A 15,705-nucleotide genomic window follows, 5' to 3' on the forward strand; every position below is an offset into this window, starting at 1 on the left:
TAAAACGGAAGGAGGAATGTAGCCAAGGAGAGAGCTAACATCAAGAGGAGAGTAGGTTTCTGATTGGAACTGTTGCTGGAAAAATTCTGCTGCTACTCCACCAATCTCGGCCAGAGAAGTGAGCAAGACCCTTGATAGGAGTGTGATAGAAGAGATGGTTGTCCTCCTTTTGCACTCCATCACAGAATTGTGAAAGAAGCTCATGTTTCGGTCACCATCTTTAAGCTAAGAGATCTTGGATTTTTGTTTCTAGAAGATCTCCTCCAGGGCCAGCGCCTGCTTAAGCTCTGCCGTTGCTGCATTTAGATTCACCCTATCTTGCTCCGACCTAGAAGAAATGAGCTAGAATTCTGCCTTGGTTACCTGTCTTCTACGACTTTTATCTTTTGAAAAAGGGTCCCAAATACTTGAGAATTCCATCGCTTGAGGGCTACCTTAACTAACCTAATCTTCAGACAAACCTTCAGCAGAGGAGTTGCGTTAACCTGCTGATCCTAGGCGTCCTTAACAATGGCACTGAAATTATCATGAGATGTTCACATTCGCTAAAATTTAAAAGGTCTTGGGCTAGTGACTGGATCACCAGGCAGCTGCAATAATAAAGGAGAGTGGTCAGAATGAACACGTGAGAGGTGCTCTATCTTACATCTTGGATAGAGATCTAGCCAGCGGGAGTTGAAGAGCATTCTATCGATTATAGCCCAGCGCTGGCTCTGGCCAACCCTGTTATTACACCAGGTGAATTTTGAGCCTATAAACCCCCCATCAATCAGGCCGCAGACATTAATTACAGACCGAAAGTCGGCCATGCTTCTGAGAGTGGAACTGCTGCCTCCTATCCTTTCTTCCTGGGAGGTTGTGGCGTTAAAGTCCCCACAGACCAACCACAGACCTCTGGTGTGATTGGAGATGGCTGCAAGGTCTCCCCAAATGTCTAGCCTACGACCCTGCTACATGAGGCGTAGACCACTGAGATCGTGCACGATTAGGGAGAGCCTTCGATGGAAACCTGGAACGAGATGCATTGCTTAGATGCCGATAGAGTTAAGAGTTGAAAGGGGTGGTTAAACAACACCCAAATCTTCTCATCCACCTCTTCCTCCACAATAGAGTGATGGAAACCCAACTTGGCAGCAATAGCCCTTCGCCTGGATGGCCTGAGCATCGGGTCCTGCAGAAGTAAGATGCTAATTCTCTTGGAAATAACCAGCCTCTTCAGGTATCTAAGAGTTGGGGCATTACCAACTCCGCGCACGTTCCATGAGAGAATACTAGTCATTAGATCCCCATTCTTTAAGGCAGGCTACATTGGAGATTCTATCTAGCCTATGGCTTCTCCTAATTGATAGGTTCTTATTCCAGATGGTTGAGGTCTTGCTCACCTTGCGATGCTGCATAGGAGGATTGGTGAGGGTAGCTGGCAGAACTCTTGGCTGTTGACGCCTGATATCGACCCAAAGGTCTAGTTACTCTGCATTGTCATTTGAAAAGGCCTGTTGAGGAGGGAGATGTAGCAGGTCCTCTTCTTCTGATACATTTAGCGAGGTAGCGCTGGCTCATTCCCATAACATGGTGTCATCAGGCCAACTCTAGTAGTCCGCTCTTTCCAATCTATTGTCCTTGGTCCTAAAGATCTAAGCCGAGATCTCCTCAGATTGGGAGTGGTTGCCAATTGTAACAAGTTGAGTGGTAAAGATACCTGGGGTTTCACGGACAATGCTGGGAGGGAGAATAGGCGACGGGGAGATGTGGGGTGTAGAAGGGTAGGAGGATTGAGGTGAAGGGCGCGGGGTCTTGCGGTTTGGAGTGGAAGGGATGGGTTGATGGAAGTGGTGAGTCTCGGCAATGGGCGACAAAGGGGCTGCGCTGATCGAGAGATCCCTCTCACTCCTTAAAGCTAAGGAGTAAGAGAGGCCTGGGCGGTGAATAGGGGGCTCATTCAGGGATGGAGGATTCATGCGGGAAATTTGTCGAACACATGGTGGGAAAATGTTTGCTGCTATAGGTGGAGCTGCTGGAGTGGTGTAGGGTTGTTGCGGATCCTCCATGAGGGAGATAAGGTCACCAGGGATGGAGCCCAAGGGGTTGGGGCGAGTGGGCATAGCGGTGTGAAGTTGGATATGCTCTGTAAGGTTGATGATGGGGAATGAGAGCCCCTCTACTTCCAGATCGATGACCATGGATAGAGTGACTGCTAGATGGGGTATGATCTTTACTCTAGCAAACATGAGGAAAGAACCATCGAGGGAGTTGCGGTCTATGTCCACTACTGTACCAAAGAAGGATGCTATCTGCTTAATCGTCTAACTACACCAGGCATGGAGGGGTATGCTATCTCCACTTGTCTTACAATTCAATACAATACTCTTCTAACTTTTGATTGTTGGAGTATAAAATTGATTAAGGAAAGCAAGAAAAGAAGGAAAAAACCAAAGAAAGAAGATGGAAGAAAAGAAACTGAAACAAAATATAGAAGAATCAAGTTGTGTTAGGAGCAAGTTGCATTAGAACTTGAGTTGTGTGGGACCGCGCAACTCATTATAGTTGCGCTGACCTGCGCAACTCTCCAAAGGGTCAGTTGGATTGAAGATTTGTGAAATGGTGTGAGGTGGGGTCCACATCACGGGATTCGAAGGCCCATACGTGCGAAAGCCTATAAATACCCCCTACCCTCTTCATTTAAGGGATTAGATTTCTAGAAGACCAGTGCCTCTGACAGGTATTGGAGAGAGAAGAGGGAGAGGGGAGAAAGCCAAGCCATGCCACTCCCTGTGAGTTACGAGGGCCCGCACAACTCCTCGGCAAAGCAACATTCTGTCACTTTTCTAGAATATTTCAAATCATTCCAATGTTCTTTAGGGATTCCTAACATTCTTTTATTATGTCGATGAAGGAAGATGCATGCGTGGAGAAGATCTGCACAACTCATCTCTTATGGAGACATGAATGATATGAGCCAGAATGCTGCCGAAATTTATATTTGAATTTATTCAGTGCTTGTATTTTTTTTTTTTTTTTATAAAGGCTCTATCCTAGGGATCGAAAGGATGTGATGAATTTAGAGTGAGAATGAATAAATTTGATGATTATTCTTTCTATTCATTCTCTTTATTATTATTAAGTAAGACAATTCCCTGAATAAAATACTTTCCATTTTTGGTCGAAACAAAATGGTGACTCTGCTGGAGATTTTCTATCTTACTTGGTATTGACTTAGGAATAATCTGGAGAATTTTATATTGTTTGGCGTCTTAAATGGTGACTCTCGACAGGAACATCATTTCTTTCATCTCTACGATAGAGTGTATTTACAAATAAATGCTAATTAACATTTTTAAAATCTTTCTGACAGACACAGTTGTAACAAAGCGATAGTGAGTGTATTAACTATTCAAGAAGACGCTTGTAGAGAAATAAAAAGAAGAGAAATGGATGATGACTGCTCGCTGAGACGGACAGGCGAATACGCTCAGGTAAAAGAATAAAAAGTCCTCAAAAACAGAGCATTGAAATAATGAGAGGAGAAACATCTGAAGAATATCATGGTAGCAATAGAGAAGAAGAAAAGAATAAGATTGAGAAGGTAATATATGATGTGATAAGTCATCTGAAAGGCATACTGGCTCGACTAAGTGTGTATGATGCGTGGCGACTGTCAGAAGATTCTCAATATAGCCTAATTCAAGCTCTATCTGATAATAATGTTAGAAAGGCATTACTCATAGAAATGGAACACAAAGAACGGAACAACTGCATGCTAGTAATTTCTTTCTCTGATGACGATCTAATTTGTGATGAAGAGCACAACAGACCGTTGATGGTCATAGGTCATGTTTGCAACAGGCAGATCAAATAAATAATGCTGGATAATGGGTCCACAGTGAACCTGTTACCGTTGATAATGTTGAATGAATTAGGATATCGTTGTTCCCATTTACGCCCTAGTGGAATAATGATATAAGGGTTTAATCAAGACGGGCAGCGGGCGCTCGACAAGATCCCACTAACATTAGAGATAGGAGAGCTAATGACAGATGTCGTCTGTCATGTCATTAACGTAGTAACAACATATAACCTCCTCTTGGGAAGGCCATGGATGTATCAATACGACATTATACCATCGACCCTTCATCAATGCTTAAAGTATTGTAAAGTTGGAATTCAACATAAGGTAATGGCCGACACAAAATCGTATACGGAAGCAGAATCTTTCTTCGCTGATGCCAGCTATTATGATGGATTTGCTATAGAAAATAAAAAGGGGAATGATGAGAGTAGAACAGTGAAAGGAAGCTAGACAAAGATAGTGCAGAATGAAGTTACGAAAATAGAGTTATCTGAGAAAGAGAACATGAAGCAGAAATTGTATTTTGTGCCAAAATATTTGAGACGACCGGGACAACCCCCATTAACATTATTATCACCTGAATAGTTGGAGATTCTACAGTCGAATTATACAATGTCGTTACCACACGTAGAAAAGAAGAAGCCATTCCCAGCTATGTTAAAGAGGTTTCATGTTAAAGCTAGTTTAAAGAACCCTGAGCCTATTGAATTTTGTGCAATTTTGGAGGTGAAAATAGAAGAAAAGATAGATGATAAGGTAAATCTCGAAAAGTTAACATCTAAAGATCTAGAAAGATGCAGTCCTACTAGCAAAAAAATGATGAAAACGTGGATTTTGATTGTGAAGAACCAACTGGGTTAAATAATGGAAAAGGTATTTTAATCTCGATTGGAGTCAATGAAGAAAAACGAGAGGAATTTTGCGGATTAGGGAAAGAATCTTTAGCTGAATACGGTTACGACCGAATCAATAGAAGAGACGGACTCTGAAATAATCAAGCATCCTGAAGCAGCTCCAAAGCAAATAGAAGATGGGGGGCAGCTGACAATTGACAGTTTGTGAGAAATAAATCTAGGAACAGAAAAAGGACCACGAAACACATTCATAAGTGCCAGTCTCCCTGAACAAGAAGTTGATCAGTATATTAAGCTTTTAAAAGAAAACAAGGATGTATTTAGCTGGACGTATGCAGAAATGCCAGGCTTGGAACCATCAGTGACAATGCATCGACTGAACATCTCTAAAGACACGAGACCAATTAAACAAGTGCAATGACAATTTCACCTAGATTTAATACCCCTAATCGAAGAAGAAGTGAATAAGTCAATTAAGGTTGGATTTATCAGAGAAGTCAAGTATCCTAAATGGATATCAAATATTGTCCCGGTGAAAAAGAAAAGTGGACAAATTAGAGTATGTGTTGATTTCAAAGATTTAAGCAAAGCATACTCGAAAGATGACTTCTCGTTGCCGATAACTGAGTTATTAATTAACAATATGACTAAATATGTCGTTATGTCCTTCATGGATGGCTATGTTGGATATAACTAAATAAGAATGACTCTAGAAGATGAGGAAGCTATGACATTCAGAGCTTCTTTAGGAATCTACTGTTATAAAGTTATGCCATTTGGTTTGAAGAATGCCAACGCAACATATCAGAGAGCAATGCAGAATATATTCCAAGACATGATGCACAAGCACGTCGAATGTTATGTGGATGACCTAGTAGTTAGATCAAATGATTATGAAGAACATCATGAACATTTGGCTTCAGTATTTCATCGGCTTAGGAAGAAACAACTAAAAATGAATCCGTCTAAATATACTTTTTGTGTCTTGTCAAGAAAGTTTCTTGGTTTTATTGTTAGGCACATAGGAATTGAAATCGACCCGGGAAAGATTAAAGCTATTCAGGAAATGCCAGCTCCAAAAACATTAAGAGAATTGAAAAGTCTGCAAGGAAAGTAAGTGTATATTCGTCGCTTCATTTCTAATCTCGCTGGAAGATGTCAGCCATTTTCTCATTTAATGAAAAAATGGACAATTTGTATGGGATCAATTGTGTCAGATTGCTTTTGATTCAATCGAGGAATTGCTGAAACAACCCCAGTACTAGCGGCTCCTGCGAAAGGCATTCTTTATATCTCAATGGTGGAAAATTCATTAGGGGCTTTGCTAACACAAATGAATGAACAAGGGAAAGAAATCGCGTTATATTATTAAAGTAGAACTCTAATAGACACTAAATCCAACTAGTCACCCATTGAGAAAGTATGCCTAGCAGTGATATTTGCAGTACAAAAGTTAAGACATTACTGTCTTTCTCATGATATAATTCTAATCTCGCGAGCAGACCCCATAAAGTTCTTGATGACAAGACTGATGCTATTAGGGAGGTTTGCTAAATGGATGCTTATACTTTTAGAATATACAATCACTTACAAACCGGCAAAAGCAGTGAAGGGACAGGCAGTAGCAGATTTCTTAGCAGCTCACCCCGTACTGGACAATGAAACAATTAGCGATGATTTTCCAGATGAACAGGTAATAATGACAGAATCACCTAATTTGTGACAAATGTACTTCGATGGTGCTTGTAGGACTTCAGGAACAGGTATCGGAGTAAAATTCATCAGTCCTCAGGGCAACCTATTATCATATTCCTTTACGTTAGGTACAACATGTACTAACAATAAAGATAAATATAAAGCCCTCATTATAGGAATGGAAATGCTCAAGAGATGAAAATGAAAGCATGATGAATCTTCGGCGATTCTAAGTTGGTGATAAACTAGCTTATGAAAGAATTCGAAATAAGAAAGCAAGAGCTCCTACCATATTATCGACAGGCACAACAATTGTTGGAGCAATTTCAAGACATCGAAATCAAGCACGTACCGTGATCAGAAAATGTAAGGGCAGATGCTTTAGCTAGCTTGGCTGTAGCCTTATCCTGTCCTAATCGAAGTCCTCTTCAGATAAAAATCAAAGAAAGAAGATTCTTGTCGTCCGCTAAAGATGTCAACAAAATCTCTGAAGCACTTCCCGTGTTGTATTTGGAAATTATGATAGACGACTGGTGTCAGCCTTTCGTAGATTATCTTAAATATGATATTTTGCCAGAGAATCTAGCATAACAGTTGCAGATAAAGCAAAGAGTGAAGAAATTCATTATGTGAAGTGAAGAGCTTTACAGAAAGTCGTATAATGAGGTGTTTTTGAGATGCTTGAATGTGAAAGAAGCAAATCAAATATTAAGGGAAGCTTATTCAGGAGAATTGGGGCTCATTAGGCTGGTAAGAATTTCTTCCATCGGGTACATCGAATGGGATATTACTGGCTTACGATGTTCAAAGATGCGATTGATTATGTGAAGCGATGTCATGAATATCAAATACATGGCGACATCATACATGTACGTCCTGAAGATCTTCATCAATCAGTAACTTCTTGGCCCTTTGCAGCTTGGGGGTTGGATGTTGTCGGCCCTAAAAATCCACCATCATTTAAAGGAAAACAATGCATTTTGGAGGCAATAGGTTATTTCTCAAAGTGGACCGAAGCTATCAACATGCAATAATATGCCTCCATGGTATCCTATAAAGGATCATCATTGATAACGGGACTCCAATCAAGAACTGAGGTATGGAGAAATTATGCCGAAAATTTGATATCTAGCATTCATTTTCGACGCCTTACTACCTGCTGGCCAATGGGTTAGCTGAAGCGTTCAATAAGACAATTGTAATGATATTGAAAAAGATAGTCATGAGACATAAACGTGATTGGGATGAGAAGTTTCAAGAAGCTCTGTGGGCCTATTGAACTACTCGTCGTAGTGCTACGAAAGCAGCACAGTATTCTTTGGTTTATGGGGTTGAAGTTATTATCCCTATTGAAACACAAGTTGCGTCGCTTAAGGTTGTATTACATCAGTCAATCACAGATGATGAAAATGCCAAAATAAGGCTAGCAGAATTGGATTTGCTCGATGAAAAGAGACTGACAACTCAACATCAATTACAATTATATTAGGTAAGAATCTCCACTGCCTTTGATAAGAAAGTCAAGCATCGCTCTTTCAAGAAAGGCGACATGGTGTTGATGTTAAAAAGGCCGATAGTGATCACCCATAGAACAAGGGGCAAATTTGACCCTAAATGGGATGGTCCGTACATAATATTCGAAGTGTACTCCATTGGAGCCTATCGGGTGGTAGATCAAGATGGACGAGGCACTAGTATATAGGTCAATGCTTGCTTCATAAAAATATATCGTCCTTGAAATTCTAGAAAGTTTTGATTCAGGATATTCATGACATAATACTTCTTAATCAAAAGGGGGCAAGACAACCGGAATGATGAAAAAAAGCCTCAAAAGGCAATGTCGTGTATTCTTCTCCGTGCAATAAATAAAAATGCAGACTTTCAAGCATATCGAGTTCAAGTGAATTATCGCTAAGTGCCAATGATTATTGCCAAATCATCAGTTATCACCAAACGCCAATGATTATTGCCAAATCAACAATAGTTGCCATCGTCATCGCTGTATTGTTGACACAAAGGACATTTTATTATCTAAATTATTAAAATTAATATCATCGCCAAGCTGATACACTATCCTAACCATACATAAATATCAACAACGATGGCAATTTATAATCAACGGCAATGGAACAAGCTTATAAAGCCAACCACGTATAAGTCCTACGACAACTATGGCGATCTATCATGTACGGTAATAGAGCTGAGCTTATAAAGCCAACTACGCATAAGACTTATCATCATTGGTGATGGCGATACAATGAGATTATTCGGAGAGTGGTGAGAAGCCTGTGGCCCTAAAAAAGAACGCAAAGAGCATCACATGTACCCATGCGGGCAGTTGATGAAGCAATCACATAAGACCCATGTCGTCTGTACAGTTTCCGACAATGCCACGAGAGCTGGTGAGAAAGCACCATCTCGTGAATGGGTTTGACCTTGCAGTTGAAGAAAAGTAAGATTCTCTAAAGTAAGATGACTCCCTAGATCTCTTACGTGATTTCAGTAGTAACTAATGAGGGCAAGTCTTTGAAGCAAGATGACCCCTCATTAATGTACTGGCGGCCTTGGATTTGGTACCTGAAGGTAGCCTTGTGCGCCCCGTGAACTCTAGAGAGTTACTGTGGCCAACCATGTGAGTAAAACCTACTGAGTTCATTGCCTCGGTAGCTTCATTGGGCCCCTCTGATGGATTACAGTTTATGAACTCCCCGTCTACAATAAGTCCAGTGAACTATAGAGAGTTACAGAGACCATTCGCGTGAGACTTGACTCTAACCACTTATAAGTCTGAAAAACTGTGATTGCTGCACTACTCATGAGCTTAAACTATATGTGAAACTAACTAAAACCAAAATTTAGTTCTGCCCATTTGAAATGCCATATAGGCAATGTTATGCTAACAGTCGTATATAGATTGTTACTGTGTTAGCATGTACTTATTAAATATACATACAGGAACTGATTATTTCTTAAAATCATGCTTGCCCAAGCTTAAATTGTGTATGATGCTTTTGGAGTTAATTAAATTAAAAGTTAGCATCAATTATCAAAGGAGATATGATTATGAGCTTTAAACTAACGCATAACTATGCAAATGCATATGCTCATTCATTTCATATAGAAATGGATTATTAAAGATTACTGCAAGAAATATAAAATGTTATATCTTCTCTTTCAATTATAGCAATGTCAAGAACATTTGAAACGTTTGCAATATTCTATTCAAAAGTTCAGCCTTTTGAAACAACCATTAGTTAATTACAATATGTTTACCTTTTTCATGAGAGCTATGGGTCTTTACAATGAAGATAAATTGTTCCGTAAAATTCTTAAAGATGGCAGAGGATGAAATCATGAAGAATCGTCATTTTCTTCTGGAAGGATCAATGATTCAAATATATTCTCCGAATTCCTCAAAGGGACACCAAAATCTATCCATCCTTCATGGGTATTAGCGGGCTTTGCTTTGTGAATAATATCTTTCGAAGGAATTCTTACACAAAGCTAACTTGAACAGGGGGCATGATTTGTCTCTTTAAAATAACCTATGCCTTGGTCCTTCTAATAACTCCTTAGCTGTAGCGAAAGAATGCATATGGCATGATCTGCTAGATAATATCTACATATTAGGTAGTATTGATGAGCCCACCAGTGCATCCACGAATAAGAAGTATGGACTGGATGATCGTAGGTAGGAATTACGAAATGAGATCTTGTATTGACATTTAGGAGTTGTCTCCATATTAGGGCCCAATTATATCGCCTGATACCACAACTTTTCATAGGTCTCGTAACAATGTCACAGGTCTTTGGCATAGTCTGATCAAATCCAAATTGACATGCAAATTTGCTCGGATAATACGGTTCGCGCCAGAATTTACTACCTTCTCTCAGTGGTAGAGTACTAGATCTAATGGAAACAAGAAACGAATGTTCACCAAAAGAGATGGAATCATCATCAACAACTTCTATGATTCAGGGTGGCTGGTGAATGGAAATTTGTGAAAGTCAATAGGGTCACTATCCTCTATCTTTCGAGTGACACAACCATTCGATTTCTTAGTCATCCTCCTTGGTTGGTAATGTTGAAGAGGGAGCCGATGAGGGTTTGAATATGCTCTTCCTAAGTGAGAAAAGGTCCAAGGGAAGTACACTCCTAGCCAGCTTATGAAGAAATGTTAAGGAGTGCAAACTGGAAAAGCGTGATATAGGGAGCATAGAACAGAGGGAGCTAGCGAATATTTCTGACCCTCTGCCATTGCACCTGCAACCATGAAGAGAGATGGTCTGATAACATCCATTTGTTCTGAATCGGGAAAATATCACTAAACTCAGCCAGTAAGCTAAAAAGACAGCTAATTTGTAAGAATGGCTGTATTCAGTAGTGCTCATGATGTTCTCATGAATGGTCTTGAGGTCCTGATGATAATGGCCTGCAAAGCTATCAAAGCAAAATAATATGGTTATTTAGAAAAAAGGATGAAGATTCGAAAGGGGGAGGGTAAAAGAAAGAAACATACTGCAATTTTTTAGAGAAGCGAGCTAGCCATTCAAGGGAATTAATGTGCTCAGGCTATGGGAAGTTGGCCAGTTCTCTGAAGAGTTCAAGTGGTCTTTGAAATCTTAAATTTATTATTTTCCATAGAGACAAGAGAAAATTCTTCATTTCAAGGAATATAAGCATCAAAGATATTGCCCATAATGGGGAGACTAGATATGCAAAGAAGATCCCATAGGAAGATGAAATGAATTAATGAATGGGGACCAGTGATTGAGGAAACCCCTGAAGATAGCTGCATCTACATAAAAATGTTCTGATGTGGCTATGATTGCATCAGAAAGTTTAATCTGTTCCAGAGTAGCAATATGTTTTTGAGCAATGGTCTGAGCCCAAGCACTATAGAAATTTCGAGGAGATAGAAAACCCTTAGCCAAAAAATCATCTGTTCTCCAGGTTGTACGACCATTGAAGAAATATTGCTAAGCGGGAGTCAGAAATGGCTGATGAGGATTATAACAAGGACGTAAAAATTACATTTTATATATCATGCTAGCTTTTTGATGAGATTCATTCCCTTCTAACGTCTTTCCAGAATCCTTGGTTCCCTTATGATCCAGTTATCTATAGAAACAAGGCGACTTCAATAGGTGGGTGGTTCGCTATGCAAAATTGACCAATGACATCAAAAATTTATAGGGATGGTAATTGTGTAGCTCGCAGAAGGGTGGCGAAGCTCCAATATTTCTTCATTGAGCTCTATGCAATCCCAAGTATGTTGAGAAGTCTATTTAAATTCCGAAGAGGATAAAGGATCCCTTCTTCTTGAAGACGAAGCCTTTGAATGCTTCATGAGTGAGGGATAGAAATTATAATATCAAATATAATATTTTAAGAAAGAGGAGGAGACTTGATGTTTAGAAGAAAATTGAGCAGAGTTTCAGAACAGGAAAATCTGCACTAAGTGTAGAGGAGTTGCGCGGACAAGTGAGTAGCGTAGGTTTTAAGTTACACGAAAAAGGGGTCTAGGCTGAAGGAAATTCTAAAGTGATGAAATGACTGGAAACTTAGTATTTATAGCCGGTCTGGGACCCGATTGGAGTTGCATGAGATTCAATGAAGGGAAGTTGCGTGGAGCCGTGCAACTTAGCTCACGGGCAAGTAATTTTAATCCTTCAAGTTCACTTGATGAGTGGTCAAATTTCAGATCAAGCGGGCATCTGTTGGAGCATAAAATTGATTAAGGAAAGCAAGAAAAGAAGGAAAGAAACTAAAGAAAGAAGATGGAAGAAAAGAAACTGAAACAAAATATAGAAGAATCAAGTTGCGCTGGGAGCAAGTTGCACTGGAACTTGAGTTGCGCGAGCCTGCGCAACTCATTATAGTTGCGCTGACCCACGCAACTCTCCAAAGGGTTGGTTGGATTGAAGATTTGCAAAATGGTGTGAGGTGAGGTCTACATCATGGGATTCGAGGGCCCAAACATGCATAAGCCTATAAATACCCCTTACCCCCTTCATTTGAGGGATTAGATTTCCAGAAGACCAGTGCCTCTGACAGGTATTAGAGAGAGAAGAGGGAGAGGAAAGAAAGTCAAGCCGCGCCACTCCTTGCAAGTTGTATTGGCCTGCGCAACTCTTCGGCCTGCGCAACTCATCAAGGAGTTGCGCGGATGACCTATGAAGCAACATTCTCTCACTTTTCTGGAATATTTCAAGTCATTACAATGTTCTTTAGGGATTCTTGGCATTCTTTTATTATGTTGATGAAGGAAGATGCGTGCGTGGAGAAGATCCGCACAACTCATCTTTTATGGAGACATGAATGATATGAGACAAATTGCTGCTAAAATTTATATTTGAATTTATTCAGCTCTTGTATTTTTTTTGTTATGAAGACTCTATCCTAGAATCAAAGGATCAAAAGGATGTGATGAATTCAGAATGAGAATAAATAAATTTGATGATTATTCTCTCTATTCTTTCTCTTTATTATTATTAAGTAAGACAATTCCCCGAATAAAATACTTTTCGTTTCTGGTCAAAACATTGATTTTTTTCATCGTCGGCTTTCACACTATTTTCAATATTTTTTTCTTTTTCTTTTTGCATAACAGTCCTTTCATGGAACTTTGATAGGTAAACCTCTTCGATGACAACTTTTTTTATGGGTATTACTTTTTTTTTTCTTGAACATGATGAGCAATTTCCCGAGGCTTGGTTCCTGTTAGTCATAATAATCATCAAGTTAACACTTACAATATCAAACTTAAACTTTAATGTGTAAGATAGATGTGGCATGTGAACTCATAACTAAATCAATGTTTAAAACTTTCAAATCAAAGATTAAAACTTCAAACTTAACTTTAAAATCTATCAAATAACTAGAATCTAGGCTTAAAAAAATCCTCAACATTAAGTATCTTATCATTTTAATCTTTAGATTATTTTTAAAATCACTTAAATTCATAGAAATTAATAAAAAAAAGCTCAAAAGTTTAAAATTTTTAGTACAAATGAAGAAAGTTTTAAAGGAAACCTATCCCGAACCTAAATTCTATATCAATGTATAAACATATGTAGTAAGAGCAACATGAGAGAACTGAAAATAAAGAAGAGTAGATGAAAAGTACCGGAAAGGCAACAAACAGATAAGTTAGTGTGAACTTCCTATCAATTGGTGTTTCAGCAACTAAACTAAACTAATCAATCAACTAATCCTAAGAAAGTAAATAAATTCCTAATCCTAAACTAGCAATCATCCAGAAGCGTCGGTTCTTCCTTTGACAAGTACCTTAGCAACTTTGTTAGCAAGCTTTTTAACAATATCATTAATAAACCTACTTTATAGTAAGTTTGGATGTCTTGGACCATGATCGTCTAGAAAAATTTATGCACCCCATTTAAAATTTTCTTTTTATTGGTGTAAGGTCTCTAAAGAATATATGATTCACCTATGACAAAAAGATTTTCAATATTAGTGTACCATAGTGAATAAGAGACTAAAAATAGTTACATAATAGAAAATTTCTCTTTAGGCAGTATAGTCTCAGTAGAATCTAAAGTTTTAGACTTTGGTTCAGATTCATGATCCTCCTTTATGGTAAATGAAAGTGCCGTAGTTTGTCAATTAGCGTGAGCGTTGAGTCAGCCAAAGAAAGGAGCGCCATAGGAAGATTGATCAAGTGTTTGCCTCAACAAGATGTGTTCTCGAACTCGCCAAAGGTAAACCTTAGCCTCACATCCCATGTCCCAAAACACCAGGTAAATAAAATCCTTAAAATTGAATAGAACACCATAGGGTTTTTGGCTAAAAACTTTTTTTCAAAATCAGGAAAATCGTTGAAGTTTTGTACCTTCGTCGATTTATCGACACGTGGTTCGATGAAATTGAACCCTATTGTTGATGTCCTCGAAGCTCAGTCGATCTTATCGAAATGAGGACCTAAAATGTCCAGCAACCACAAAGGTATCTGGATTGAATTATCGATGAATCAATGGACTCATCGATATCATTGAAATTTGAATCTCGAGTACATCGAGCCAACTCGATAAAATCGACATTTGGTCTGTTGTGTCCAAAACACTGCTAAGGAAAATCATGTAATCCTCGATATATCGAAGGATTCCTCGATATCCTCAAAATTCAAACCTCGATGATATCGGAAGATCTTTGATGATATCTAATTAGGACACAAGTTTATCTAGCAAGTCTTCAGGTTAATCCTTCTTGGATCGAGGGTCACTTGATAAAATCGATATTCAAATATCGATCGTATCGAAGCATGGTCGATGTCATCGAAATAGGACGTAAACTGTCTAGCCAGCATATAAGAAAATTCCTTAGAATTATTGATGAATCGACACTGTCGTCGATATCATCGATATTCAAATTCCGATGATATCGAGTGATGCTTGATCATATCTTACCTGAAATGTTTTCAAAGGTAAGTGCTGTCACATTTTAAAATGTCGAGGAATTGAACCTTGCTTCGATGAAATTGGAGTTCGAAATCCGATGACATCGACGCATGTTCGATTTTCTCGACCGGTTGGCAAAAAGTTACAAAAGCGTTTGATAGTTGAGTTTGTATCATCGAGTGGCCAGTCGATGTTATCAAGAGTATACGCTCGATAATATCGACCCTGCTCTATGATATCGAACTCTGTCTAAAATGTGATCGTTTTATATCCATTGGAACCTTTTGTCTATTAAATGAGAGCTTGCCCTTGGTTGTTGGTAGAGAAAATAGAGAGTGCTTTTGTGTGTTTAACCCTAGATCATATACCCTAAGCTTTTTCTCTCATGAAAGTTCATCCTCCAATCCACCCTCATCATTGACATTCAATAGAGTGGATTGGGGAATTAATTTTCGCATTCAAGGATCCTTCAGCTACCACCTTAATGGCAAATCATTAAGCTGGGATGTCATAAATGCATAGATAATTGGAATCGCTCTGTGTAACACCCTGAAAATAGGGGGTCGAGTAGAAGTCCAACTCCTGAGTTCCAACACATCACTTATGCAACATATTTAATGATGATTAGATGTTATCTGTATTAGTACATAAAATATGAATAAGATTAAGCCAAATTAGCAAAACATAATTCAGGGACAGTTGTAATACGCAAGCAGAAGACTGACTTAAATATGTATAACTTTATAAATCAGTATAGGTCGCTAAAGTATGTATGCATTGCCAGGTCAATAATTACATGTATTGTTTCAAAATACAAAATGCCAAATATGTAATAGCCCACTACAAGTATAACCCTGAAGCCCCACCGATCAGAACGATCTATGTAAACCC

General features: G+C 38.9%; 1 protein-coding gene across 1 annotated transcript; it reads right to left on the reverse strand.

Moving 5' to 3' along the window:
• Positions 1–1,085: 1,085 nt before the first annotated feature.
• LOC131226721 (proline-rich receptor-like protein kinase PERK8) lies at positions 1,086–2,180 on the reverse strand. The gene is made up of 2 exons (XM_058222390.1): positions 1,700–2,180; positions 1,086–1,171 (listed from the first exon to the last, which is right to left on the reverse strand). The coding sequence occupies exons 1-2, from the start codon at positions 2,178–2,180 to the stop codon at positions 1,086–1,088; spliced, it is 567 nt and encodes a 188-aa protein (XP_058078373.1).
• Between the last annotated feature and the right edge of the window lie 13,525 nt (positions 2,181–15,705).

Source organism: Magnolia sinica, chromosome 2, assembly GCF_029962835.1.
Source record: "Magnolia sinica isolate HGM2019 chromosome 2, MsV1, whole genome shotgun sequence".
Taxonomy (NCBI): domain Eukaryota; kingdom Viridiplantae; phylum Streptophyta; class Magnoliopsida; order Magnoliales; family Magnoliaceae; genus Magnolia; species Magnolia sinica.

What these genes read in the sequence shown, in the direction of transcription:
- LOC131226721 (XM_058222390.1), bottom strand. Translation starts at nt 2,180, where the DNA reads ATGGTCATCGATCTGGAAGTAGAGGGGCTCTCATTCCCCATCATCAAC. An exon ending in CATTGTCCGTGAAACCCCAG is followed by an intron (nt 1,172 to 1,699) that starts GTATCTTTACCA and finishes TTACTTCTGCAG; the next exon opens with GACCCGATGCTCAGGCCATC.